Genomic DNA, 27,652 nt, shown 5'->3' with positions numbered 1-27,652 from the left:
ATGCTCTTAAAAGACTGATCTACTTTAAGCTTATCTCTTCCTAATATTTTCCCCAACCACTTACAAAATACCCCAACTCAGCAAAAAGCAGACAGAGAAGACACCAGTTCCACTACCCAAAATTCTGTAAGAGTAACTAGGTGTTAAGAGAGGTCATTTAATCAGGAGAAGGAGGGAAGCACTAATTGGAATTAGTCATGTCTACAACTATCCTGTCTATTTTAAGAATGCAATGCTTCTACAGAAGCATTTCTCAATGATCCAAACTACTTCTGAGCTATTTCTGAAAATAAAGTACTGATAAAAATCAACACCAAAAAGAAAAAAGTGGTCTAAAGGCATATGAATAAATATAAATAAAAAGGGGATTTTAAGGGAACTGTTTTTTTAAGGAAACATTTTCATATTAGGAACTTGGAGCTTTCCCATCTTCTATTTGTTACACTGCACCACAGTAAAGTAACTTATGTACTACAACCCCCAACCACACCATCCACATTCTGTTCAATTACAAAAATATAACATAGCTTAACAATGGATTTGATCAAAAGACAAAATCAGCTAAGATACCCATATAATTTTCTCTGAAGAAACTAAGAGAGATTTTCAGAAATTGGGCAGATTGGCAAGTATTATGGTTCTAGGTGTTCATAATTCTAGGGCTCCCTTATCACAATACAAATGTAATAAGCAAATTTTAGTTGCCAATAGATTGGCAGCATAAAGAGCTCTGCACTCAATTAGGATCAAATATATGTGTCAGTACAGACACATCCACTTCCTTGACACATGCAATTACTGCTTTTTAAACAGAGTGCTTTATACTACTGTGGATTTTTTGAGAGCTTTTTGCACAAGCAGAAATATATTGTGCACTTCCTGATGGAAGTACTTGCAAAAACAAACAAGAAAGAAAAAAACAAAAAAACACACTGTTAAGAGATTGCACACACGTTCAATGTAACTTACCATTACTTTTAACAGAAATACGTTTCTATCAATTATAGGTGCCTTAAACTACAAACGTAATGACATCCAGTAAATACAATCATTATATTTTCTTATATGGCCTATTTTGTTTTATTACTTGTTGTTCATTAGTCAAATATGCTCTAAAGTATATTGGAAGACTTTTTAAATAGAATTCCAAAAAGTTAAACTTTTGCCTAAGTTAAAGATTTTTTTAAATACAGATTTTAAGTTAATCTGTTCTACTTATTACCTATTTATATATTAAAAGTTTGTAGAGCATAACTAAAAATTCACATGCATATGAAAAAAGAGAACTAGAAACAAAAGAAGAAAATAAAAAGCCTCCACAGTACTTACTTAAAACAACTACTCAAAGGCAAAAAACCTATAAGCCAAGCCAAAACAACCTGGCCCACACTAAGCACCTGTGAAGATTCTGCTGTTACAGAAAATACAAATACATTCTGATTACTTATCACTTCTAAGATTATCCCCTGTAGTCTAATATAAAAACATCCAAATTAATACACTGCTTAGGTTTATTGCCAATAACTATTCACATCACACAAAGCGCACTAGATTATCTGGGGGCTCTGTTCAGGAGCTGTTTTCTAAAACCTGTGTTAGTGATTAGTTGGAATGGGGATGTTTTGTGGGGTTGTTTTGTTTGGATTTTTGGGTTTGGTTGATGATTTATTTTTTAAACAAGTCACAAGAAAAATAAAACCCTAGGTACTGAAATCCAGCTGAGTGCTGTGTCCAGCTGAGAAGCAGTGGCTTCTCAGGAATCTTTAAATCAATCCATTAATGCACTGTATGTATTCCCAGCAAATGTAAATTACATAATCTGTGATCTACTGCTGTGTACTGGACTGGGGGCAACAACGCGAGAATGTCATCCCTAAGACTGGAGAGCCACATATAAAGCATTGCTTATTAAAATTTCCAATGTTTAAAACACTAACTGCATCTACTGATGCTCACTTAATTTTCAGGAATAACGCTCAATTTATATTCTGCTTATATACATAAACAAATGAACACTTTTTCAACTCAGCAGGTATGTTTCTTTTCTTAAGAAAATAGGAAAAAATGTAAAATAAGACAGCATCACATTCTTAGAGACAAATAATTGCCTAAGTTAGAAAACTTCCATAGTATTTTAGCCAGGCGAAGAGCTGCATCAGCCTTAGGTCAGATATCTATTTGTAGCTAAATACAAGTGAGAAGTTTGTCACACTGCATTCTCTCTTCATGAAAATACAAGGCCAAAGCAGAACAACAACAGCAGAGAAAAAAAAAAAAAAGAGACAGTAAAAAAAACACAAACCCAAACATTCCTGCAATTAGGTTCTATTTGCTAAATTCTGGTATCTTAGAGGCAAAACTATTCTGCATTAGAGAAGTTCACTGCAAAATGTGAGAAAGCATTGAGACTTTTTTGTTCCTATACAGTCTAACTGTATCCCTGCGTGACAGCAATGAGAATCCCATTTCAGAAATTGTTCTAAAATGGAATTGCAAACATGGGTTGGAACTGAGAGTTGTTTTCAGATATTTTTTTTTTATATTTTTAAAATAAGAGCCTCAAGGGACAATAAACAGTATCTATGTAGCTCACTCAAATTTATCCACCACACTTATGATCTGTAAATCAATGAAATGTGAATTTATATCCTTCTCTCATTGATTTGAGCTAGTTATCCCATGCATGTGAAATTAAAATCATTCTTTAATAGAAAAAGTTTTTTTCTAAACAACATCTTATCCTTTCTTTTTTCCTTAGCCAACACTCCAGTCCACTTCATTCACTGTTCAAAAGTATACTACAAAGCACTAACATTCTGAAGTTCTCTCAACAAACTCCTATTAGAGGTGTATGACACAGGACTGTTGACATGTACATACTAGTACTTGAAATAGTCTATTAACCACTGTCCACAGCTAAATTATGTAGGCTTCATTACTTCAAATTTGTCCATGTCACCACCTCCCTCCCACATGTTTTTAATGTTCCTAAAAGCTGGGTTTTTTAAAAAGCAGCAGCTTAAAGATAGATTAGGTCCAACTTTTTGGTGCCCTTTTTATAGTATTATAATTCCTCCTTATCACATGCAGAATTCCAAATTAATCTGGCTTTGGTTTAGGCTACATTTACATTTTTGCTATTAATTAACACTTTAAACAGATTTTTAGGTTTATGCTTCTTGTCCTTTTGAGTTGTGAAACTTTTTAAGAGAAGTCAGTTACTAGATGCTTTTCACTCTTTACATACCTTGGCAGAAGCATTCTCTGTTGATCTTTGCTTTTCATACCAAAAATTTTTATCATTTTCAATAGCCTATGCTCTGTGCAGTTATTCCCTAAGGAGAGCTTTTTTTGAAAAGCTTTTCTCCATTATAAACTAATGTAAGCAAACTCTAAATTATCAACTGCTTTCCACTATGAATTCCACAGTTAAATATCAAACATCTGGTAACAGTTGTCAGAGATTATCTTACCAAGCCTGGTACCAAAAGCCTTAAATATTTTAGCCATTTTATGACATAAAAGGAATAGTGGCAGGAGGTTAATAAGGACTGACCTATTTTAGTGTAAATATCTATCTAACTGCTGAGGGGTTTTGATAGCTGATTTTTGCATAGTTTGACTGGTTATTGAAAAAACAGTAATACAGACATTATGAGTCAGCTTTAATCAGTTAAACAACTAACCTTTTGCTCTGCTTGCAGTTGTTCACATCTCTGCTTCTCATGGCTAAGTTCTTTTTCCAGCTGTTCAACTTGATCTCTGAGTTGTGTAGTTTCCTTTTCCAGAACAGAAGTTACCTTTAAGAGCTCTTCTTTTTCTTTTATTATTTTTTCAATTTTAAACTGTACCAAAAAAAAAAAAAAAAAGGCATTTGGTATTTTTTCTGCCCTTCATTCTAATCAAACAAGTGGATAACTAATTACTCCAGTGTTTGAGCAGAACACAAATTGTATGTTCCCTGGTTACTTTATTACAGTTTTCCCCTTTTTCTCAAATTTCTGACGTTTAATTGCTTTTACTTCATAGTACCATTAGATAACATACTTTGCAGTGTTCTGATTTATCCTAAAGTTTTTATTCCTTAAATGAAGTGCCTTTACTGTTCCCAAGTGACAGCAACTATGGAAGAGCTAATTCTGGTGATGGCAGCTTGGTGAAAAAATGACAGTTGACTGTAGAGACACACATTCTCTCTATAGCAGTATTTGAAGAATTTTTTGAGAAAAATGACATACACTCCACAGCCCACCAACACCTGAAAAGTAAGCCCTGGAATATGAACTGTGCCCTTTCAATACTTAAAGGGAGCTTATAAAAAAGACGGGCAGACTATTTAGTAGGGCCTGTAGTAACAGAACAAGGGGGTTTTTTAAACTAAAAAAGGATAGATTCAGATTAGATATAAGGAAGAAACTTTTATGGTGAAGATGGTAAAACACTAGAAAGATTGCCCAGAGAGGTGGTAGATGCAACATCCTTGGAAAAGTTGAAGGTTAGGCTGGATGGGACTTTGAACAACGTGATCTAGTTGAAGATGTCCCTTCTCACTGCAGGGGGTTGGAGCAGATGACATAATATGGTTCATTCCAACCCAAAGCATTCTACAGTTCTATAGACAAGGATCATAAAAAACACCTGAGAACTTAATTAATTTTAGTACTACGAGTACATATCTGAAAAGCAAAAATATCCCAGATGTATCTCTGTACTAAAGCTCTTATCCCTAAACTTTGAAAATCATAAATCAAATATATGCACGTATGTACCTACATGCACCTAACAGGATAAAATGTCTGATGTCAAGGTAAGGGAACTGCACTGAACAATTTTCCAAGAAGCAGCTCAAATAAAAATTAGTTTGGGCTTCTTTTTTGTTTGTTTGAGTTTAAATAGTGTTCAGCCTAGGAACAGCAACAAGCAAATGACTCAGGAACACCTTGACTCTGGATATAAACACACAAGACCAATCACATCTGTCTAGCAAAAAACACAACACATAGAAAACTGCTTTAAATAAAGTAAGAGCTATTTTAATATATTTAGGCACCTGCAATTATTCAGCTCGGTCTCCAGGGCTCTTAACTTGGGCAAAAATGGAAGTACACTAATTCCATAACTCTTTTTCCTTACAAGAAGCACCATTTCACACAAAGGGTATCTTCCCCCCAGCTCCAGTTGTTGGTAACTACAGATGTGAGAGAAGGGCAGTATCCACTCTTATGTTTCTCTGTCCATGCTTAGTGCTATACATTTTTACATCTTGATGTAAATGTAAAAACATACAAATATTCTGAACTTCAACCAAATACTATAGAACAAGCCAGAAATGCATACATTACACTGACACATGCATGTCTTTTCCTACTAGTTTTTTTCTTTCAGTATCTGTGATTGTATGTATATAGTATAAAAAAAAAATAGCATTTTAAGAATTTTTGCATCAAACCTCAAGAAGTCCAGCTTTTGTAGTCACCACTAACATATCAGAGTTTCCTTCATCTTCCATAGTGAGCAATTCTTCAACAGGAGAAGAGGTACGAAACTGGAATGGTGTGCTTGCTCCACGGATTTCTCCTTTGTAAGTCACGTAACAGAACTGATAAAATTCTCCATCATCATTTGGTAGATAATATCCTATCAAAATACATTCATATTTCAAGAAATATTCTACAAATGCTTACAAGTCTCCATCTGCAGACAGATTACCACATCATGTTTGACTTACAAATTTCATGCTCACTGCCTCAGTAAGGCATAAATATACCATCAAAACAGCAGAAAGAAAAAGTCATCCTATTTAGTAACCTTCATCCCCCAGCGATTTCTGCTAGCATTTAAGACAAAGATTAAACAGTGTTAGGCAATAGTTGCTATATGTACACATCACCTCACATACATCAGGTAACAGCTGCTGCATATACATTTATGAAACAGAATCATTAGCTATCAGATGCCATGAAGTTGCATCATGACCACATTATCGTGTGACTGCTGTACAGTCACAGAACATAGAGTAACTGATTTTTTGGCCTTGAAATACATACACAACCAAAAACAACAGAAAAAGACAAAATAATATGCAATGACAAAACATCTGCAACTTCACCGGGTAGCATTTGTACATAGGTTTTTGTTGTTGTTGTTGTTCCGGAAGGCAGGGGTTTATGGGACAAACATCTTTTTTTTTTTTTTTTTTTTTTTTTTTTTTTGCCTTTTTTTTTTTTGCCATTTTTTAATGCCAAAGCACAGAAATGCTCTGAATGGATGATACCAGCCAAAAGAGATGAGCCTAGAATTTAACAAACATCTTATTTTTTAAAATCGAAAAATATTCTTCTAAACTTTACAAGGTAAGAATAAGTCCTCTTTCTTGAAGCTATGTAATGGTACATGGTGCAAGCAAATTATTTGAGAAGAATTTCTGTGTGACTATATAACTGAACTGCTGCCCACTAAAGCTTCAAGCCTCCTGCATGACCCAGATCCACAAAATCAGATGTATGGATGTTAAACAATCATTTTGAGAACTACTGACATTTTTACCTTTATTAATATATTCAAGACCCATGCCTTACGCAATTTAATGGTAAGAAAACCGGGCAGTTTTATTCAGAATACTTATTTTCGGATACTGTAGCCAGCCTGAGGATGATACTAACACAATAAACCCTCACCCAGGGCTCAGTCCAATAGGTGATGCCACCCATTTCACTTCTTATTTCACCACATTTCAATCTTCTCCCTTTCTAACTTTATCACTAACTTTTCACCAACTTTTAATCCAGATTCCTGGAAGTCTTTTCCCAATACTCTTAGCTACCTTTCCTGGAAAGAATAAAACATTACATTTGCTGTATAGACAGCACTTGTATCAAGAACTTCATGTTTCCATAAGTCTTATACTCTATTAACAGTCGCTCATGGAATAGTATCTGAATCTCAAATCATCAGGATTCAGCTTTTGGGCCTGGTTACACTTTCCTATATAGCACTGTATTTCAATTTACCTGATTCAGTGCTTAAATAAGATGAAACTATGCAGAAATATCTATATTGCTGCTTCAGCACATTTTAATATCAGTTTAGACAACCTGATTTTAAAACTACTGAAAGTCTTTTTTCTTGTTCTAACATGTACCGGAGAAACAAATTTCTGATTATTTTCTTCCAGCACACTTACTTGATCATAAAAAAAAACAACCACATGCCACACAACATTTACTATTTAGCTCAGATAATTAAGCTCCTGTAAGCTCTACTGATCTCATCCCAGCAACATTAAAATAGCTTGCCAAACACAACCAGGAGACTGTTTGAATGGAGATTCAATCTGGCAGCTCTATAAAAGTGGAGATCTGTCAGGATGGAATGTAACAGATGGGACAGAGATACTTGGTCCCTTTATGCGTGGTAAAATTTCTATGTACAAAGAACTGATAATGCCAGTCCTACTGAACAGAAGAGTTCTACTCTTCTAGATCACTTTTTGTTTCAGTCCAACTCAATTTCATTCATTCAGTGCATTTTGGTAACTGTAAAAGAAACTAATGATTTTCTTATACTTTCTACAAAACACACACACTTTTCAATCAACTTCAGGGTTATAAAATGGTTATCAGGTTGTAAGACCATGTGGATATGATCATCATTGAAAGCACCAGAATAAAAAAAGACCTGGCAAGAGAAAGAACTGAACTCAAAGCTATCAGTATTTGCAGCTTTAATAAGACAACAAGCTAATACACTCATCATTTAAGGACTTCAATTATTTAATTTTTTGGTATGTTTTAAGCAATAAACACATACACAAACAAAGACGAAGACTGGGAAGTAAAAAAGAAGGTAAGATTGCACATAGAATTCTGTTTGTACACAGAAAAGCATTAATTTAGTGGAGGTGCTCTTTTCACATGAAATTTTGAATGTGTGTAGACTTTTGACATTTGTCGTCTCCTGTGGCAACAAGCTCTGCATGTTGACTGTGTTATAAAAGTATCATATCTACCTTCATTTTGAATTTGTCACTTGGTAGCTTACATCAATGGTTCCTATTTATTTGGATATATAGAATGGTTAATCCACTCATGCCACGGGTAGCTGATTTTAGAGACATCAGTCACTTCACATTATTTCCCTTGCCCAGCCTGAAAAACCCGTCTGAAGGAAGTCTGGAAGGTCACTTTGTCAGGTTTCCCACTCCAGAGGCTGTTGTCAGCACCTAAGATTACTGTGGCTGTGTCTAAACAACTGTATGGAATTCTCATCCTTCCAAACCAGCATACCTCTTCAAGAGCTGCACTACTCTCTCATGGTAAAAATGCTCTTCCTAATGTCAGACATGAACTTCCCACATCATAACCCACAGCCATTGTCCCTTTTTCTATTTAAGAAGTTAGCTCTCATCTTTGTAACTCCACACCTTTACAGAGAAGCTATTTCTTAATTTTGATCTCTTTCTTGCACTTTACTAGACTGCAAAGGGGAGGGAGAGGGTATGACTTGCATGCAGTGTTGAAAATGTAGTTATACTGTAGACTTGTACAGTGGTGTAACATTTTATGGTTTGTTCCTTATTCTTTTCTTAAAAGCCTCAGACATTTCCATCAATTCCTTGCAGCAAAAGGTCCCATGCAACTCTATGACTACTCTGAACCTTCATGAAACCATCATCTACACTATTTATTCTTTGACAAGAATCACTTCACATCGATAATGTTTAAAGTCCAGGGACTGAAGACTATGTAAAGACACAATGAACTAAGACAGGCCAAGATTTAAAAAACCTGCTGATGATTAAATGAAGTCACTTATTGTATTTTAATAAGTTTCCAGCAAAGCTTCTCCATCAGTCATGAATATCTGCCATTACTATGTAAAAAACATACTAAGTCCCATACTTTTCCTTACAATCTTCCTTGACATCTAAAATAAGACTAAACTTCCCACAGTGAAATGTTGAAAATTATCCTCCAATTTATCTATTTTAAACTCCAGAACTGTTATACAATGCTCAGCACTTAAATGAACTGGTAAGTATTTTAAAAGCTGAGTAGGCTTACTCACCTTGAAAAGTCAGCACACAGTTAACAGTTGATCCTTCCACATAATTTTCTGGCATAGGTGACCAAAGAAATGTGTAATAATCTCTTGCTGTACTCCAACCAACCTAAAATTAAATAAACCACAACAAAAAAAGAATAAAAAAATAAAGAACAGAAAGAGAAAACATTAAACAGAGAAGTTTGATATTCACAGTTAAGATATCATGGTCTGGCCATTACAACATACTGTAATATGCATATTTCTGCTTCAAAATGCAATAAAAAGATACTTAACAATGTTTACAAATCAGGAATATTTTAACAAGCATGTCAAAGATTTAGCATTAATTTTATTAAGCTTGTTACCTAAGGTAGTAAATGGGTCTAAGGCAATAAAAGGGTCTATATAAAGCAAAACACCAGACAGTTTTCACTATATGTTAAACTATTTGGTACCATTTTTTTCTATAATGATACACATTTCTATATCAAAAATACAAAAATATTAATTCCTGATATTATAATGAAATCTCCTTAGTGTAGGTTCTGCCAATGTTGACTCTTCTGTGTCCACAGTCCAACTGATTCATCAGAAAACAAAAAGGGGGGGGGGGATAAAAAAAAAACTTTCTGTCTCTGTGGCGCTCAGTAAAGAAAGATGCAGGACACACTCTGTGGTGTGAAAAGGAAAGGATCAATCCCGGTTTATTTTGCGTGTTCCTTTTTACGGGGTTTTTAAAGACCATCCCCTGTCTGTCTCTAATTGGTCAGTAACAAGTTGTTACTCTGTATTGATTAGTCACTCAAATCCCCGGTGTGTATGCACAGGAAAAGTTGTTTGTGAGAGATAGTTTTCATTTTTCTAACAGTGTAAAAACAGTTTATACAGGTGGCTAGTGTTTATTACACTCTTAGAGCTCTTTCTCAGGGAAAGCAGGTTGTTTTCTACAGTCCTAGATTTCTTTCTCAGGGAAAACAAGTTGTTTTTTACTGCTGCAGAACTCTGTTCTCATGAAGAGCTGTCAGCTTTCTCATGGCTTCTATCAGCTCAAGTCAGGATTCAGTCTGTAGGCCTTTGGCCTGCTGTTTCACCACCACAGCTTTCTATGCTACTGAAAAGATCACAATTGACACTTGAACTTTTCTGACAACTTCTGCAATGCTAAAGACCAGCATTTCAGTGTCATGCTAACTCTCTCATACATACATGCTATGTCTGGAAAGAAAAAAAATGGATCTGCATGAAAACATAACTCAGCTAAGTCAGCACAGTCTTCTACTAACTTCAAAAACCCTCTGCTTTCAGAGTTTTCCTAAGAGTGCAGTTCTGTACAGTGGTGAGCCACTTCAGAGAAGCTGTGGATGCCCCATCTCTGGAAGTGTTCAAGGTCAGGCTGGATGGAGCTCTGAGCAACAAAGTCTAGTGAGAGGTGTCCCTGCCCTAAGCAGGAGGCTTGAAACTTCATCTTCTTTAACATCCCTTCCAACCCAGGTCATTCTATGAGCCTGTGATTCTACCCTCTGAAGACATACATCCCAACAGGCTTGAAATACATGCAGCTGAACCAGAAAGCCAAAGCAACTGTGTAAAAAATGGATTTTAATAATACCATAATAGCAAAGGAAAAGAAGAAATATATCTGATTTCGTCCACTGATGGAAAAAAAAAAAATACCAACACCTTATCAAATGCTAGGTGTTGTACAGTTTATCAGTAACTGGGAATACTGTCATGGAAGAATTAAGATATGGAAAGGGAATAAATTGTTTCCCAATTTTTATCAGGTAAGACTGTTTCAAGAGGAAGAAGAAAAAAACTAATACCCACACACAAAAACCACACAACAATCAAGAAAAGATTAAGTTACCAATCATGATTTTCATTGCTTCAATAGGCAACACTTCCAAACTCCAAGTTAGAAGTCTTTCTTTATAAAGAATACATTGCAGCAGTGTATTTTAAAAGCAATAATAGCTGGGTTTTAAAGGAATTTAAAGGAATTTAAAAAGCAAAAAAAGGAGAACATGTTTAGGTAGGCAAAGGTAAAGAGAACATCAGAGGTAAAAGTAATTCAACAGCAAAGCAGCAATTATATATGTATATAAGCATACATTTCATGTATGGAAATTAACACACAGCATTACTAAAAAAAAAAACCTGAATAGATTATTCCATAGATATCCATTCACTTCTTCACTTTTTATTAAAAATATGGATGAAACTAATGTTGGAGATGATGGAGCCTTTCTTATATTCTCAAAAAACACAGATTAACAACAGTGAAACCAGATGAAATTCTCATCACTTCTGTAAGGCAACACTTATTAAAGAGAAGCAGTGCAGATGCTCAACACATCCACTATAATGGAATCACCTACTACGTCTTAGGCCCATTCCTAGCAAAGAAGAGTTCTATGATATCGCCTATCAAGTAGCTTTTAAAAATGTCAATGAAATGAGACTTCCTGGGGCTGTTGCTCCCACACTTTTAAATATCTCAGAAATAACAAGGAAAACTCTTCCAGTAACTTGAAGGTAGTAAAAGCAATTTTTTCTCGACAAAAGTTCACAGGAAACATTTTGCAAATTTTCACATTAGTCATGTCTTCAAATCCAACTCAGATGTTATTACCCATTTTTTATTCTGAACTTGCTTTTACTTCAGAAAAGAGAAGCATATACCATTAATTGTTGTCCTAAACTAAAGCACACTGCTTTCTAAATTTAGCTCTTGGTGAGTGAAAAGTCAACATGATCTTTTTCGTTTCAGAAAAGAAACTAAATTCTCGTGTCCAGAACAAATACTGTATAGAAATGAAATAATCTTTTCATCTGTTAAAAACCAGAATACATACACACTGCTTCTAATGCTATTTTCATTACTAAAATAACATTGTTCCTTCTGATAATTAACACTGGAAAACATAAGAGAAGAAACAAAATCCAGTGAACATAAACATGACAATAAAAAGTTTATTCCTGGAATTCTATCTTTTTATAATTTTCTTTGATATCACATATTGATTTATAAATTTAGTGATTTATCCAGAAACCAAAAGTTATTTTTATCAATACTCTACCTGCAGTAGTAATTGACAAAAGAGGGTTTTTTTGAGGTCTAGGTTTTAAGATTTAAAGGTTTCAAAACTTTAGCCATACTGATACAAACAAAAAGAATAATTATGTAGAAAACAAATAATGCTCCTGGTCTGTTTCTCAGCAGGTGCTGTATTTTTAAGTATAACTGTAATCTGTGGACTACTGGTAAAGAGAAAACTGTGACACATCACGAGCTAGCAGGAAATACCCAAGGAAGTTTACCCCACAAGTATTTTCTGTAAAATTCCCCGCATTTTCTGTCATCCAGAATCTCTTTCCTCTGGCAAGGCTTCCTGTCTTACACTCTTATGATTATGACAATTCCATCCTTTCTTAATGGGCACACACAAGACATCAGCTGGTGTGCGTTGCCCAACAGCTCTTGTCACTGTACAGAACTTCAGAAAATGAAGGTTTTCCCTGCTATACGCTGCACATGTCAAAATGTGACAATGCAGAGAAGGAAGTATGAACAAATGTCATCTTCCTCACAGCTTAATACATTTTAAAAGGGGAAGGTGAGTATTCTGCAGCCAAGCAAGTTAATTCAGTAATATTTTTCAACATTCTTCCTACACAACTATAAATATCATTAAATTCCACAGGGTTATTTCTTAGATGGCACAAACAAGGAGCAAAGCCACATAATGATATACTGAGAATAAAATAAAAACCAATTTAAGTAATCCATGTTTTAGGTGTAAGATGTAGATATTTAAAAAAACAAAAGAAATCAGTTTTTTTATCAACAGGTTTTAATAAACTTTTACTTTAGTACTTTGTATCTTTTGTCAGTATTCTCTTTAATAAGCCTAGTACGGAGTACACAGTGGCTCCAAACTGCAAAATACTATGCTATATACCTACATATACATAGTCATAAGCTTCTCTATGGCAACAGGTTATACTATCACAGATACAAGACTACAGCACACACTGGATGGCTCAGTAATGATTTAAATGTGATCTTTGACATAGGTATTTCTTTCAGCTCAGAAAGAAAACCAACAGATGTCTAAACTTTAACTAGGGTTAAAACCATATGAATAAAATTGAACACCGCTTAAGGGAAAGTAAATAAAAATTGAGACACTAAAACTGGTGGCAAAAGCTACAAAGGAAATCAATAAAAAGTAAAAAATATTAAGAGAAGATAGGTATATTCATCAGCAGCCCCACAGTGAGTTTATATGATAAATAAAACCCTGTAGCTTTGGAAGCAAAACAAACAGCATCCTGAGCAACATTGGGCTAATATTAGCTTAGAAAAATAGTTTCATTTCAGAATCAGAAAAGCTAGACTATTTGTCTTACTGCTGATGGTACCAACAAAACCTACTACCAATAATACAGACTATCTTCCAGGTTAGTCTCTGAAATGGGAAACAAGTCCGGATCCCCCACAAGAGCCCATTCAATGTGAACACCTTGCCTGTACTACACTGACAGGAGGAAAATGGCTATTGCAATTCTCAGGTCGATAAGAACAGGAGTTTGACTATTTCAACTGCCCAAACAGCTGATATGCTTAACACTGAGCACCTTTTCTCATTAAAACATTATATAGAAAACAAACAAATGCTTGTTAGAATGATTTGAAAATTTCATTCCTGCATTTGAAATTCAAAACAATGAAAAAAAAGCCATTGAGAGAATTTTTGTCCAGCATAAAATTATATTTAAGTTTTCAATAATACTGTATCATTTTTCATTTTCTTCATTTACTGAACAAGTTGTAAAAATTTATGAAGATTGTGAAAATTATGAAAATTTATGATGCTCCAAGCATATTTATTTACATTAATTGGAACATAACAGCTGTCAGAAGAAGGTAACAAGGGGAAAGATGTGGAAACCCACACTTAATTCTTGTTGAAGACTCATGTGAAGTTAACAGCTCTATTTTGGTATGAAAAACACATTCTTATGTACCAAAATATGAAATCAAAGTTAAAGTTAACTTCACATATCAGCTGGGTTAAAAAAAAAAAAAAACAAAACCAAAAAAAAAAACCCACAAACAAAAACCCAAACAAAACCCACACCAACACCAACCAAAACCAAACAAAAAGACAATCAACAAAAAGTCAACTACAAACATGAAACCAAGTTCCAGTCAAAGTATAAAGTATGTGCTGATGCACAGTAGTATTTTCTTACTATCAGAAACCTTAAGTAAATGAGAAATTTCTGTAGGACACAGTGAGAAACTTTCTCTGAGCCAGGAAGATGAAAACAGGCACAGTTTATTAGTCCAACTTAAAAACCTGGCACAGGCCATGGCAACCATTACAACATCCACATTCAAGCACACAAACACTGCAAATTATAGAAGAACTCCAACACAAAAACTTCTGAAGTTCAGAGGAAAAAATGAAGTCAATGAAATGTCAAACTACACTTACTACACTTTGCTCATTGTGAAGCCTGAACTCAGGTTCATCATCTGATGAGCACAGCAGCCATCACCACTGACTGGCTGTGCTGATACCATTACTTTTTAAGGAATTTACTGAAAACACTGAAAATATTTTGCTCAGAGTTCAAAACTCAAAAAATAAAAAACATTCTTAGTTCTCAGTTAAAACAGCACGTAAGACTTAGATGACACAACTTCCCTAAAGCAACAGAAAGAAAAAAATCCATTTTACAACTGAGTTAGACATAAAGCATCTGCTACTCAACACATTCTTCTATATGCTCCACATTTAATTCTTTCAAACTCCACTCTGAAATACATTTTTTAAATTAGATAGCTGTGCATGAATGCAAACATTCTTGCCTTCCTTCCAGAAGTTAACCAAGAGATTAACAATCCAGAAACCAAATCCACTTTTCACCTTCTCAACCATGTTTTTAAACCAAAATATGACTACACATAATTTATCCCACAAAAAAGTCATATCCAGACTAGGTTATTATGTACAATGTATAACTGAAACCTCACTTAATTTTCCCTCCATAAAATGGAAAGCTTTAATAGGCCATTACAGAGTAATACACTCACAATAGTCCTGTCTCCTACTTTTGAGCAAAATATTTATTTCTATTTAGGACATCATAAACACTTTTCAGTCATGTAAACCAACTCAGTAGCCACAGTGGAAATGCTGAGGTCTGGTAAAGTTTAAAAGTCCAGCACTGCAAGTACTTTGCAAATTGTACTGGGCAAGTAGGGACAGCTCAGCTGTCCCATAATACTCACACTAGACAGGTTTTCCTTCTACTGACAAATAGACATGCAGTCATCACAAAAGTTTTTTCTTCTTCTGTGTTGCCCCACAGATACAAGCCCATTTCTTACTGCAATGTCACATCACACTGTGAGATTAGCTTTCCGATATTTACATTTCACCCACAGTATGTTGCAACAGAATACCTTGAAGAAAATTTGCCAAGTAGAAAAATAAGTGGGGGGATGAGGGAGGGAGCATAAATAGGGAGTGCCTGTCTGTATAGCAATAATGAGTTTACCCAATACCTGAGGGAAAATAATAACCATTTTATTTCACTGTATCCTTCAACTCTCATCTGGTTCATTTTACACAGCATGTAAGCTTTTCTAAGGCAAAAGCTCTACTTTACAACTCCACAGTGTTTTCAGTGTAAAAATTATTTCCAACTTTGTTTTCATTTCTTGAGTTTCAGATTAACATGGAAAATAAAATTTTTCTGATTTTCCATTTTGTTAAATTTCTTTCCCTTTATAATCGTTTGGTAAAGTCAGTCGATTCCATCTGGAGACAGAGTGCCTTAAAGAAAAACCATCAGCATGGGAGGCTCACTTGGCATTTTGTTCCCTAGCCTCAGAAAGCTGTTACATAGCTGAAAGAACAGCAGTGTTCATTCTGCTCTATTAACAGTGCCTGATCCATCTACACAACATCAACAAGACAAAGAAGCAAACACCTCTTTGTTTGGCTGGACCAACTTAGGCATAATCAGCAGGCCTTTACTATAGATACCTAATTACAATCCAATTTTTTTAAAAATCACACAAAAAACCTGACCACAAAATTTGTCAGAGTAAAACTTAAGCCTTTTTTCTATTTTAAAAGGTAAATTAAATAGCTGAGAAAGAAATTTGGCAAAGCAGCCTAAATATTGCAAGATGACAGTTGCTGCCTCTGAAAAAAGCAAAATTACATACAGTAGATGTATATTATACAGTTTAATTATTACTGACAAGAGTAAGTCAGCAGCCTTTCCATGCTTCACATGGTAAGAAACATTTACTTTGCCCCAAAACACAGACAGCACAGGTATCTAAGCAAAACACCATTGGGACCAGTATCATAGGAAAAGATTTCTCCAAGCAGGCTTGGCTTAGGCCATAACCCTGAGTAAAGTAATGTTATTTGAAAGTGACAGCATTATCTGTGCTACTGTAACACATTATCTACAACAGGCAGCTACAAACACCAAGTTCTTCTAAAACAACTAGTAGATAGGAAAATGAAAACATCTGGGTGCAGCAAAGCTCATACCAGCCAAAATTACTGAGACAACACTGACATGCCATTGATGCAATGTACTTTTGAACACAGGCATCATCAGCAAATAATGGTATCTAGATAGCAGTTCTGAAAGAATCAAACTGTACAAAAAATTTCAGAACATGGACTTAAGGAAAAGTATTTATTTAAGTATTAAGTACACTGTAGTAACATTCAGGCAGAGACATTTCAAAATAAGTAAGCAAAGTCAAACCTTGGGGGTTTTACTATGTCTGTAATCACCTTATACCACATGCAACTTTGACATAGCCAAGATGCTTAAGCCTTCACTTCAGACATAACCTTGCTACTCACGCTGGGATTAAAATCAGTTATACAACAGGAGCCCCAAGGTTGAGACATTCTCGGGTAGAAGATGGCTGCAAAGTACTCTAGATTCTTTATGAAAGGCTCTAATCTCAAAATGTTCTCTCAGTCCCAGACCTGAACAAGTCCATCTCTGCTGAATGTTACAAACACGTACATTAATTTGGACTCTTGCAAACATATGGTATTTGTTGCAGTATCAAGGTACTATCAGTATCCTAAGTTATGATCATCTCTCGTTGGTTATATTTTTACCTCCTAGTTCAGAGGAATGTGTCAAAATTACATTGACAGAATGCCTAGACCACAGGATCAACTTCCTCTGTTAGGTATAGATCAAATAAATACAGAAACAATATGAATTCCCTAAAAATAAACCTGTTACATATGTAAATTACTGTCTAAAAAATGTATGACAGAGCAAAGAGTAACAAAATTACTATTTATTTTAGGAGATAAGCATGAAAATGCATTAAAAAAGAGCAGGTGGGGTTTAAGTAAACTATTCCCTTGCTACCACATCCCCTAAGAACTATCCATTAGCACAATCCTTTATTTCAAAATTGTTACCAGGTACCGACTACTTTGTTATGCCAATTCTACAACCTACCACACCAAATAGTTTTAGAAAATTACTGACACTTGGAAAAAAATGTTACAATTTCTTGTCAAAGGTAACATCACATAAATCCAGATTATCCTTCTCTTCATCTCATATAGAGACAGCAAGTAATGTTGCCAGGGACTTTCTTTTTCATGCTAAGTACTATTTACTTGTTTTTTCAAAGAAAGTAAACCAGAAACCAACAGAATCACTCCAATTCAGAGATATAGCAATTCTCAAAAACATTTTGAACTCCAATAGTTCTTTTCCCAACTATTTTAACAGCAGGACATACTGTGCACTGCACATTCCTGTATCTATCATGGCCAGCTGTGCAGTGATGATTCCATGCCAGAAAAATGGTATTTCTATATGCATGTGGCAAATAACACATCCAGATGTTTTGCTGTACTTCAGCATGTAATCTGTATGGAAGTAATTGTTGCTTAAATTATCAATCTACAACAAAATCAGGATATTGAAATGACTCACACAAGTTGTATTATTATTTGCACTGCAAAAGAGACTAAATAACCCAGAGTACTATGCAGAGATAGTTATATTGCCTTGATAAAACACAAACACCTAGCTGTTTCTGAAGTCTCTATCACATAAAATGTCAAACTGTGTTACAAAAGTTTTTGACCACAGACAATTTCATTCTGAGATCTCCTATAAATAAGGACATTGAAAAGACAGAAATTAAGTTGCATACAAACACACACACTGCACTATTGCACAAACAGTAGCACAGTGGCCTTGTAAACACAGAGTACTCTCTCTGAGCAAGAGGCACTTTTTGTGTTCAGTAAGTTACTAAAATCTTCCCAATTCTGGTTACTCAGCTGTTCCATGCTTTAGATTGCCAGAACGTCGGCACTCAATTTTTAATTTTTAATTGCAGCCATTAAAAACATAGAAATTTAGAAAATTATTATTTCCTTTTCTTCTCTAGGGGTACCCTGAGACAGTCAATATCAAAGCATGCCTACATCTTGTCTATCCTAGAAGAATGCTAATGCAGATTACCTAGAAAAATGTATCAATTAGAACTGAGGAACAGAAAAGTTTTAATGGAGCAGTTAATTAATGACACAACAAGACAAAAGTCATTATCATAACATATGTATGATTGATTACGTGCTGATACTGCAGGGCATTCCAGCATACTTGTCTCAGCTAAATTATAACTTCAGAAATTCACAAAGTATTACGACATACCCCACAAGCACCTACACCTTTAACACTACTCTCTTGATGTGGTATCTTTATAAAGCCCACAAGAGTCCTTCTTTGTGCCTTTGAGATGTGGAGTAAACCTGTATCTCCTGTGTACTGAACATTTGACAGCCCTATTTTGCAGACATAAGCTCCAGACAAAGAGGTAGGCGCTGCTTCCTAGAAACCAAACAGGCTTTTCAAACACTTCTGCAAATCTGGACATTATGTATTAATAATGCAAAAATATCACTCAGCCATATGATTATTTAATTTTATAGTCATGAGATGTAGACTTCCCTAGCCGGAAATTAGGACTACCTAGAGACAGGCCAGTTTTGCAACCAGATGTAGTGCACACATTTGTTATTTTTCCTCATTTCAAAGGTTTAGATTTGGGTTACATTAAAGGCCTCTCCAGATTCTGATTAACCAGAGATGAGCAGAAACAAAAAAAGAGGTCTTAGATCACTCTAGGAATCACCTCCTATGAAATCAATCAAGGATGGTAAGTGTTCTCACCTTTGACTCCACACTAGGAACCATCAGATTATCCTGCACAGAAACCCTCAGTAGAGGGTTTGAGTAATTTGATCTCAAATTCTAGTTCTCATAAAACTGCATGTAGAGGAATTTGGGCTCCGGATGTCCATGGCAAATACTACACCAGTACTTATCTGAAAAAAATGCTTTTTTTTCCTTGGTAGCACGCAAGGATATAACTCATCAAGACCTTTTAGTACTTGATTACAGATGATTCTCCAGAGTATCATAAAAGCAAAAGAACACATAGCAGCAATGACAGACAACAGACTTGAAGACTAAGTCAAAACCTGCATTTGACTCCTCTCCTGTAGGGGACAAGTAAGAAAAATAAACACAAACCAATTTTAAAAAGTATATGCAGAACTTCTGCTCTAAAGGATATCTTTATTATTGCACTTCCTACATCTCCCAGTTTTTGCCAGACATCCAATCCCAGAATTAGTGTATGCATTTAGATATATCTAGTTTTTAAAAAAACTGGTACATCTGAAATAATTCCCTTATATGCAACATTACTCTTTCAGTTTATGAACACTGGGTCTCCATTTTTCTAAGCAATACAAAATTACTTGCCTGGGAACAGTTTTAAACTTGTTACTGCCACCTCAAAGAGCCTTCTGCTCATTATTTCTGAAGTTTAACATTTAGCAACTTACATTGGGAACAAAAAAAAAAATCACATTTCTCCTACAGCATATGCAGAGAAGTTGGTAGAGTCTTAACTTTCACAACTTCAAGTAAGTTGCTATTAAGAAGAGAACTCTGAAAAGTTTGAAAAAGAAGCTTCAACTGTCATCCCATATTAAGCAGCCATACCAATAAAGCAGGCATAGCCCTTCCCACATACATCTTCCCAGTCCCCTTGTTTCCATCATAGTGACACCAGCACAGCTGCCCATTGCACCACACCATGATCAAACTAAAGAACCAAGCCAGTTATGAAATAAGATGGTGAAAGCTGAAGGAGGAGAGTCTGTATTTTCCTGGCAGATCACCCTACTGATCCATTTCACTGTACAGCTGCACTAACAGCTGGACAAGCAAAACAAATGCAATAATATATGGATATATATAACCAATATTTACTCAAGGCCTTATTGTGGCTGAAGAAACACACTTGCATCCTAAATAAAAACCATTCACTTAAAAAGGTACCTAAATTTACCTATTTTTTTTCAGTTCAATAAAAAAAATTCTTATCCAGCCAGTAGAGCAAACATGACAGAATACTGCTGAAGCCACTGACCCCTAAAATTCAACAAAAATCAACATTAGAACCAAAAACAACAATGCTCACAGAGCGCAGGAACAATCTTACTTCATATTTATTTTCTACACCAATCTGAAATTACCACTGTTTGTTGGGGTTTTTGGCTGAGGTTTTTTGATTTCTTTTTTTAACTAGGTGCCTTTTTCCTCTGTCCACTATTACAACACTAGCTACCTTCTGTGCAATTTCAGACAAAGGTTAAATGACACCAGCTTGAACAGATTTGTTTTCTAAGCAACTTATGCACTTCAAAAGGACAAAGTGAACTTTATTCCCTCTACATGAACAGTCTGTGAATCAACACTTTGAGTTCTCTCATAGAAACCCCACCTTCACTGCATACCAGCCAATATTGATGATCATTAATTATAGTTGTCATAATTAGTCAAGATTTTCTTTTGTCCTTTTTTTTTTTCAATCATAGGCTCAATTTACTAACCATGCATTGCAACACATCATACGTGTTTAAGAGAAGTAAATGATAAAACCCCTTTCTGCTTTCATTAGGTTTCAAACCACCTCCAGGTGCTTTTTTTATTTGCTCATGAACAATCAGTTCTCTAGAAGTCACTCGTTTTTACGTTCAGATCACAGTACAACTTCTATTATCTATCCCAAGATGACTAGGTTTCATAGTTTATTTTACTGTCAACATTACATATACGTATTTGTAGACACAGATATAGTTAGACAGCTGGCTCTGTTTAACTCAGTGTACTGTAACTATACTAAGTATATTCAGAACACTTAGTGTAAGCTGATATAACCACTAAAAGAAAACCATTTCTATTCTTGCCATCTTGCAATGCTTCCTTCCCTTATACTGATGTGAATCAGGCAAACTGGAAATTTAGTTGGGGAGTTCCATTTTAAACATCTAGTCACAAAACCATTGAGGTCTTAACCTCAATTTGATTTGCCACACAAGATCTCGTTTCACATAAAGAGGAAGCACAAGAAAAAAGCCACCCTGCATTAAAGATGTTTCTTTGAACGGTAGCACTACCTTACGCCAGCTCAACATGTTCCTCAAATGACTGCAAAAGTATTATTTGCCTCTGTTAAAGCAGAATGAAGTAGAACATCAATAGTTTAAGAAAATTATCATCACAGTCAAGATGAAATCAGATACCTGTACATTGTACACAGCATTTTGTGTAATCACTGAAAAACTGTTTCTCAACTTCTTTTTTCTTTTACCTAATTAGTAATGCTAGAGTCCTGCTTGATTGCCTCCCTCACTTAGGCCAACATACAAAGCCATTGCATTCACATTTCAATAATTTCAAGATGCTTACATGCAATATAAACAGAACCATCTATAAAATTTTGATAAAGAGGGTTTTTTTACACTTCACGAATGCCATGAACTAAACATTCAAGTGTTTTCTCAGTGACATAATTTGTCAAAACTTTGCAAATAAAACACATACACACTTATTTTTAAAAATTTCTTACTAGGGAAACATGCCTGTTTGTAAGCTAACGTCTCCCTGGCACAATTTAGTGACTATACAGTCACTGCATATTGCATTAACAACACTTCTGCTTTGTTACACAGCACAGTATTTCTATATTGCAGAGGAGTCATTTAGCTTGAAAAAAGACTCACAATCTGAAGATTACAACAAAGTCAATCATTTACATTTTTAAACAGTGAACTGAGTTCTATGGGAAAAGTGCTCCAGTAATAAATTAGTCTGCCACCCGTCTCCCCTCCCCGCTGCCAAAGCATCACTTCATTAAAGCCTGAATCAAAACTTCTATCACATAAAATGCAAATAAGGAATTTCAGCATCATCTATTAGGAGCTATACTGACAAAGATACACAAATCAAGGTCTTATCAGAAGTAGATATTAGAATTAATCAATTTCTAATCCCATAAATGAAACTTCACTAATGTTTGAAAATATCTCCAAGTATCTTTTTTCCAAGGATCCGTTTCAAATAATTTTAGTGATCTATACTGTTCAGCCTGTTCTAGCAATAAAATTAGTCAGGGATGTGGGTCAGGTTATCTCCAGCTTAGTTTTCATTCTTTGCACACACATTTCACACACAGTATCACATTCTTCACTCAGTCCACAATATTATTCTGTAACCACACATCTCTTCCCAAATAATTTCCATTTAATTCTGCACACATTAAACCTTCTCTTTATTCCAGCAGACTTCCAGCTGGACTCACTCCTCTAGTTTTGGTCTCCAGTTTGGTCTTTGTTACAAAACTGACACTCTAACAGCAGGAGCCAATACATCACTTAAGTGATGTTGAACTTAAAGTTTACTGTTGTTGAGATTTATTTTTTTAACTTGCAAGAGAGCAAGCAAAAGTTTGAAAAATAGCAATAGAACAAGCATAACTTACCTTGAAAATACCAACCCAGTCTTTCTGATGAGGATGGATAAACTGGGTCAGAGTGTAGTGACACTCAAGATGTGTGTTTGGAAGGTAACTTTTCGCGACATTTTGAAAAATCACATGTGCAAAATTGGACGTCTGCAAAGTGCTAGCTGAAGACGGAACTTCTTGAAAGGATGACATGGCTGTCTGTAACAAAATTGTAGAAGTTGTTACTTGAACATAGTGGAAAAACTAGTGAAGTTACAAAAAGTAATCTAGTAGAAATTAATCTAGTAGAAAAGTCTAATAATTAGCTGCCCTGTTCTGAAAACAGAGACCCATAGACTAAATTCACCAAAGTGCACTGCCTCAGCATCTCTCCAAAACAACCACCTCTCAGAATAAAAAGAGCAGTCATTTCAGCAATGACATCAAAATGGAGAGAAAGCATTGCTTAGCTGAATGCCCCCAGTATTATATCTCAGTGACAGAAAGTGGAAAATAAAAGCAGTGGTGTGAAAACAAAGCAGAGTTCTAACTTAATGAAAGATTCTTAATGGATCTAGACGTGCTAGAGAAGGAGAAACAAAAGTTCTGTAGTTTCACTGCTTTAAACTTTTCTCAAATCTGTACTGCTCAGTGCTTTTCACAGCATTTTTACACATGAAGTTTTTCCTCCCCTCTCAGTAAAAGCATCAAAGTTCCATTCTAAGACATTTTTTAAAAATAAGAAAGTTTATGTAAACATGAGGCTTTGTTTGGGCTGGCTTTTTTGCCTACTTCTTCTTCAAGAGTTTTCCTGCCCCCTTTTAGCAGTCTGTGGGCATCTTTTACTATTCTCACTGTATAACACATACTTCGTGTTTAGCTTCGTTACCATAAACAATGGCCTGCATTGATAGCAGGAACATTGAGGTATGCACACAGTTGAAGAGATTAACACTAATCAGTTGGACTGCAAAAGCTTTTGTGCTTTCCATTTACCACCTCATTCAGGATACATAATGCTACAACCACAGTAACACAAGATGCTTCATGAGCAGAAGAAGAACATCCCTTCCTCAGATTCGGCAATATCTGACAAAAATAGAATAATATGCAACTGAGAAGTTTCAAGTGTCTGACTCCATTGTATAATCAACATTTTGTCAAAACATTTGATATTAGGAGGATTAGGGCCTTATGTATCTGACATTTCTGGAAAGATGAGCTACCCTGTTCTTGCAATTGCTGTTGAAAGTAATTTTATACCAACCAAGCACATTCACACCTTGAAAGAGGTTACTGCCAAGTGTGTGACATAATATGCTACTTTCATTGAAGATAAATGTAGAAACCAAAACCAAAAGGAGACAGGCCACTGCAAGCCTCAAGTAGCTGAAATATAAAAATGTGTTTGTGCACCTCCTATAGCCTTTTAAAATTTCACCAGTTAAGAAATAAGTAGCGAAGACCTTGTGCTTTCTGAAACAAACTGCACTCTGAAGTAAACACGTATCCATCACCCAAAACAAGGAAAAGGTAAATAAAAAAGGCTTTTTTAGTTTTAAGCCATCAATATTTTAAGCTTATTACTGCGCAATTTAGAGTAACACATGAAGTACATAGGGGCGGGCAGCCACGACATCATTTCAATGTATCAGATGTTAAATAAAAAACAGTTTTGTATACTGACCAACACGGGTTACAAGATAAAATACAAAGCTTGTGAAGATTAATAGATATAAAAGAAAAAAAAAAAAGGAACCTCCATAAGCAAGAAACTGAGTAAAGATCAAAATACAGTTTTCTAGAAACGACAGGGTACACAATAAATCTTATCAGTTATGTAGCTTCAGAGTCCAGAATAGGAGATGTTACAGCACAGTAAAATCCTGAAAATTCCCACACATCTCAAAACAGAGGATAACATTCAAGGCACCTCTTAATTTCACTCTGAACTACAAATACATACAAATACAACATACAAATAGTATGCATCAGCAATTTTTATGGTTCTAAAAGAAAAAGAATAACCTTAGTTATTTTCAATTGCAACAAATTCACTCATTTCTGGTAATTCGGTAACTTAGCCAAATAACATTGACATGAAATACTTTAATTTTCATTAGGTAGAATAAGTACAAAAAGAGTAAACACAGCATTAATAATAAAAACAATTTATTTTTTTTCAGTAAATCTGTCTTTAAAATTGTATAACTCTGTCCAAGCAAGTATTACCAAAAAAAAAAAACAAACAAAAAAAAAAAAAAAAAAAAAAAAAAAAAAAAAAAAAAAAAAAAACCACAACCCCAACCAAAAGGAAAAAAATTATCCATTTCTGCACATTGGTTGTCAGCTGCCACAGCTGAGCACTAGCTAGACTGGTTTCCAACCCCAAAGCAGAACTGCTCACAAATCTAACTTGTGCAGACCAGCACAATCATCTGGGATTACTGTTGCCTGGCAGGAAAATCCCCGGAGCTTAGGTGATGCTCAGATCTACTTACAGTTCAAGGATAGTTATGGGGATGCTGGGTACTTGCTTAACTCACAGCTACCGGCTAGGCAACGGGAGAGGAGGAGGAAGAGCTACGCACAGGCTTCATTACTGACATGACAAACGCTTCCCACGGGAAGGCTAAACGACGCGTTTGGCTTTGCGCAGCGGAAAGGACGGTGAAAAGGAGGAAAAGCTCGTCGAGCAGGAAAAACAAAAGCAGGACGAGCCGCACCACCGCAGACAGCTCCTCCTGGAGTCCTCCAGCTGCGGTCCCGGGCCCCCGACACCCCCGGCCCCCACCTGCGCCGCCTCCTGCCCCTTCCCCGCCGCTGCTCCGCCACCTGCCCGACGCGGTCACCTTGGCTCCGGGCCTCCTTCTTCCCCCGCGGGCAGGGGAGCCCCGCCGGCTCCCGCAGCCCGGCCCCGCCGCTCCCCTGCCGACCACGGCCGGCCCGAACAGCTGCGGGGGCCGGTGGCGCAGAACCGCGGCCGCACGGCCCGGCCGCCCCGGCCCGGCCCAGAAGCGGCTGGAAGCCGGCCGGAAAGAGCATGTCAGCCCTGCCCGGACCCCCAGCCGGCCACGGACAGCTCTTACCTAGGCAGACGCGGAGGGCACCGGGGACATCAACATGGGGCCTCCGCCACCAGCGCCACGCAGCTCCGCCCGTCCGATCGCGTCACTTCCAGCCCGGCCCTGTCCGCACGGGGCGGGCCCCGACACGGATCCGGTGGGGGACCGGAGAGCCGCCCGGTGGTCTCCGCTTGCCACCGGCACGCGCCCTCGGTGCGGCTCGGGGGTGCGGGCACGGCGCTGTACGCGGCGTGTGCCCGACCGGGCTGCTGTTACCTCCGTACAGCGCTCCCACCGTGCCCTCCCGTCTTGTCCGTGATTACAACATCACCTCTGTCGCACCGACTTACACCGAATTAATGATCTCCTCTTCCGTCCCACGTCAAGACACAGGCGTGCCGTCACCCTGTAGGTCACCGTTAATCTGCCAGCCTTGCAGGTCTTCCCAGGGCAACGGAGGGGTGAGATAAGAGCGACTGTAAACGCTTAGACAGGGTTCTGCCTGGGTACCTTGGCGGATCTCCATGAAAGGGCGTTACATCACACACCACACCGACTCGGAGAACCAGGGAAGCACAGAATTCCAACCTAATTCATTTAGGTTGGAAAAGACCTTTGAACTCATTGCGTCCAACCTTTGACCAATTACCACTTTGTCAGCTAGACCATGGCTCTAAATGCCACGTCGTTTCTTGAACACCTCTAGGGGATGGTGACTCTACCACCTTAATCACTTTAGTTGCCACAAGTTTATACAGGATTAATACCTTTTGCCGCATCTGATCGTTTTAAAACAATCTGGATTTAAATGGTTTGGGCATTAAGGCTTCTCTGACTATGCTCACAACTATTTCACAGGCTCCTCTCAATTTTCATTCAAAAGCAGCTCATAGAGCACTAACCAGAGTCACAGTGTTGACCAGTGCATCCAGTGGTGGTTGCCACTACAAACTGTCTTCAAGGTCATCTTAAATTTTTTGCTGCTACCATTTCTTACATGTTTTCATGTGTATTTTAAGCAAACAGGTTATGTGGAGAGACATAGTGTTATTATAAATAATATGATTAATCATTGGAATTACTGAGTTAGGTTTCTGACAAGTTCACCTGTTCTTTCATGGTCAATCATAACAGAAATGAAACTAAGCTAGAGCATAGAAAGTGTCTAAGTAATTATGGTTATTCATTGTACTTGCATTTTTGTTTCTGAAAACAGTCTTGTGTCTTAAGGTGTCACAGATTACTAAGTTATCTTTTGATTTGTAGCCACAATGAATAATCTCTTACATCATGAACACATTCCATGTTTCCCTGGAAAGCAATACATTTCCTGCATACTATTAACTGATCATTTTAGGAGACACAAGAAGTGTATGTAGTGCAGTCTGCCCTGTAAGACCAGATGAACTTTTGTAATGGAAAATGAAACCAGTATCTTGTTCAGCAATAAATATTTGTAATGAGGTAGGAAGAGCTATTCCTTCTTATCTGAGCCCTCCATTTCTTCTCCTTGCTGCTCTTTGCTCTGTATGATGTGATAAAGGGCTGTCTAAGAGTCACAAGACACTGTTCTCATGTGAGCTGGAACTTAGGAAGAACTCGGGGTTTACAGTCACCAGCAGGGGAATATCAGCGTTGGTGAGACGAA

The 27,652-nt window shown here is 36.5% G+C and overlaps 1 protein-coding gene across 6 annotated transcripts in view; it reads right to left on the bottom strand.

Moving 5' to 3' along the window:
- The window catches only part of TAX1BP1 (Tax1 binding protein 1), a 56,505-nt gene extending 30,077 nt beyond the window's left edge, over positions 1-26,428 (bottom strand). Inside the window, exons 1-5 of one of the 6 annotated variants that reach the window (XM_053938625.1) lie at positions 26,355-26,428; positions 22,976-23,158; positions 9,067-9,169; positions 5,450-5,637; positions 3,687-3,845 (exon numbers count right to left, since the gene is read on the bottom strand). In XM_053938625.1, coding sequence (XP_053794600.1) covers positions 3,687-3,845; positions 5,450-5,637; positions 9,067-9,169; positions 22,976-23,152 — 627 coding nt within the window. In that variant the 5' untranslated portion in view covers positions 23,153-23,158; positions 26,355-26,428. Of the gene's footprint in view, positions 1-3,686; positions 3,846-5,449; positions 5,638-9,066; positions 9,170-22,975; positions 23,159-25,440; positions 25,693-26,028; positions 26,322-26,354 lie in introns of those variants that run through there. The other 5 variants (XM_053938638.1, XM_053938609.1, XM_053938646.1 and 2 more) reach the window with 5 other exon arrangements.
- Between the last annotated feature and the right edge of the window lie 1,224 nt (positions 26,429-27,652).

This window comes from Vidua chalybeata, chromosome 1, assembly GCF_026979565.1.
Source record: "Vidua chalybeata isolate OUT-0048 chromosome 1, bVidCha1 merged haplotype, whole genome shotgun sequence".
NCBI lineage: Eukaryota > Metazoa > Chordata > Aves > Passeriformes > Viduidae > Vidua > Vidua chalybeata.
Note: the sequence above shows the minus strand (reverse complement) of the source record. Positions and strands in the feature narration are given on the sequence as shown.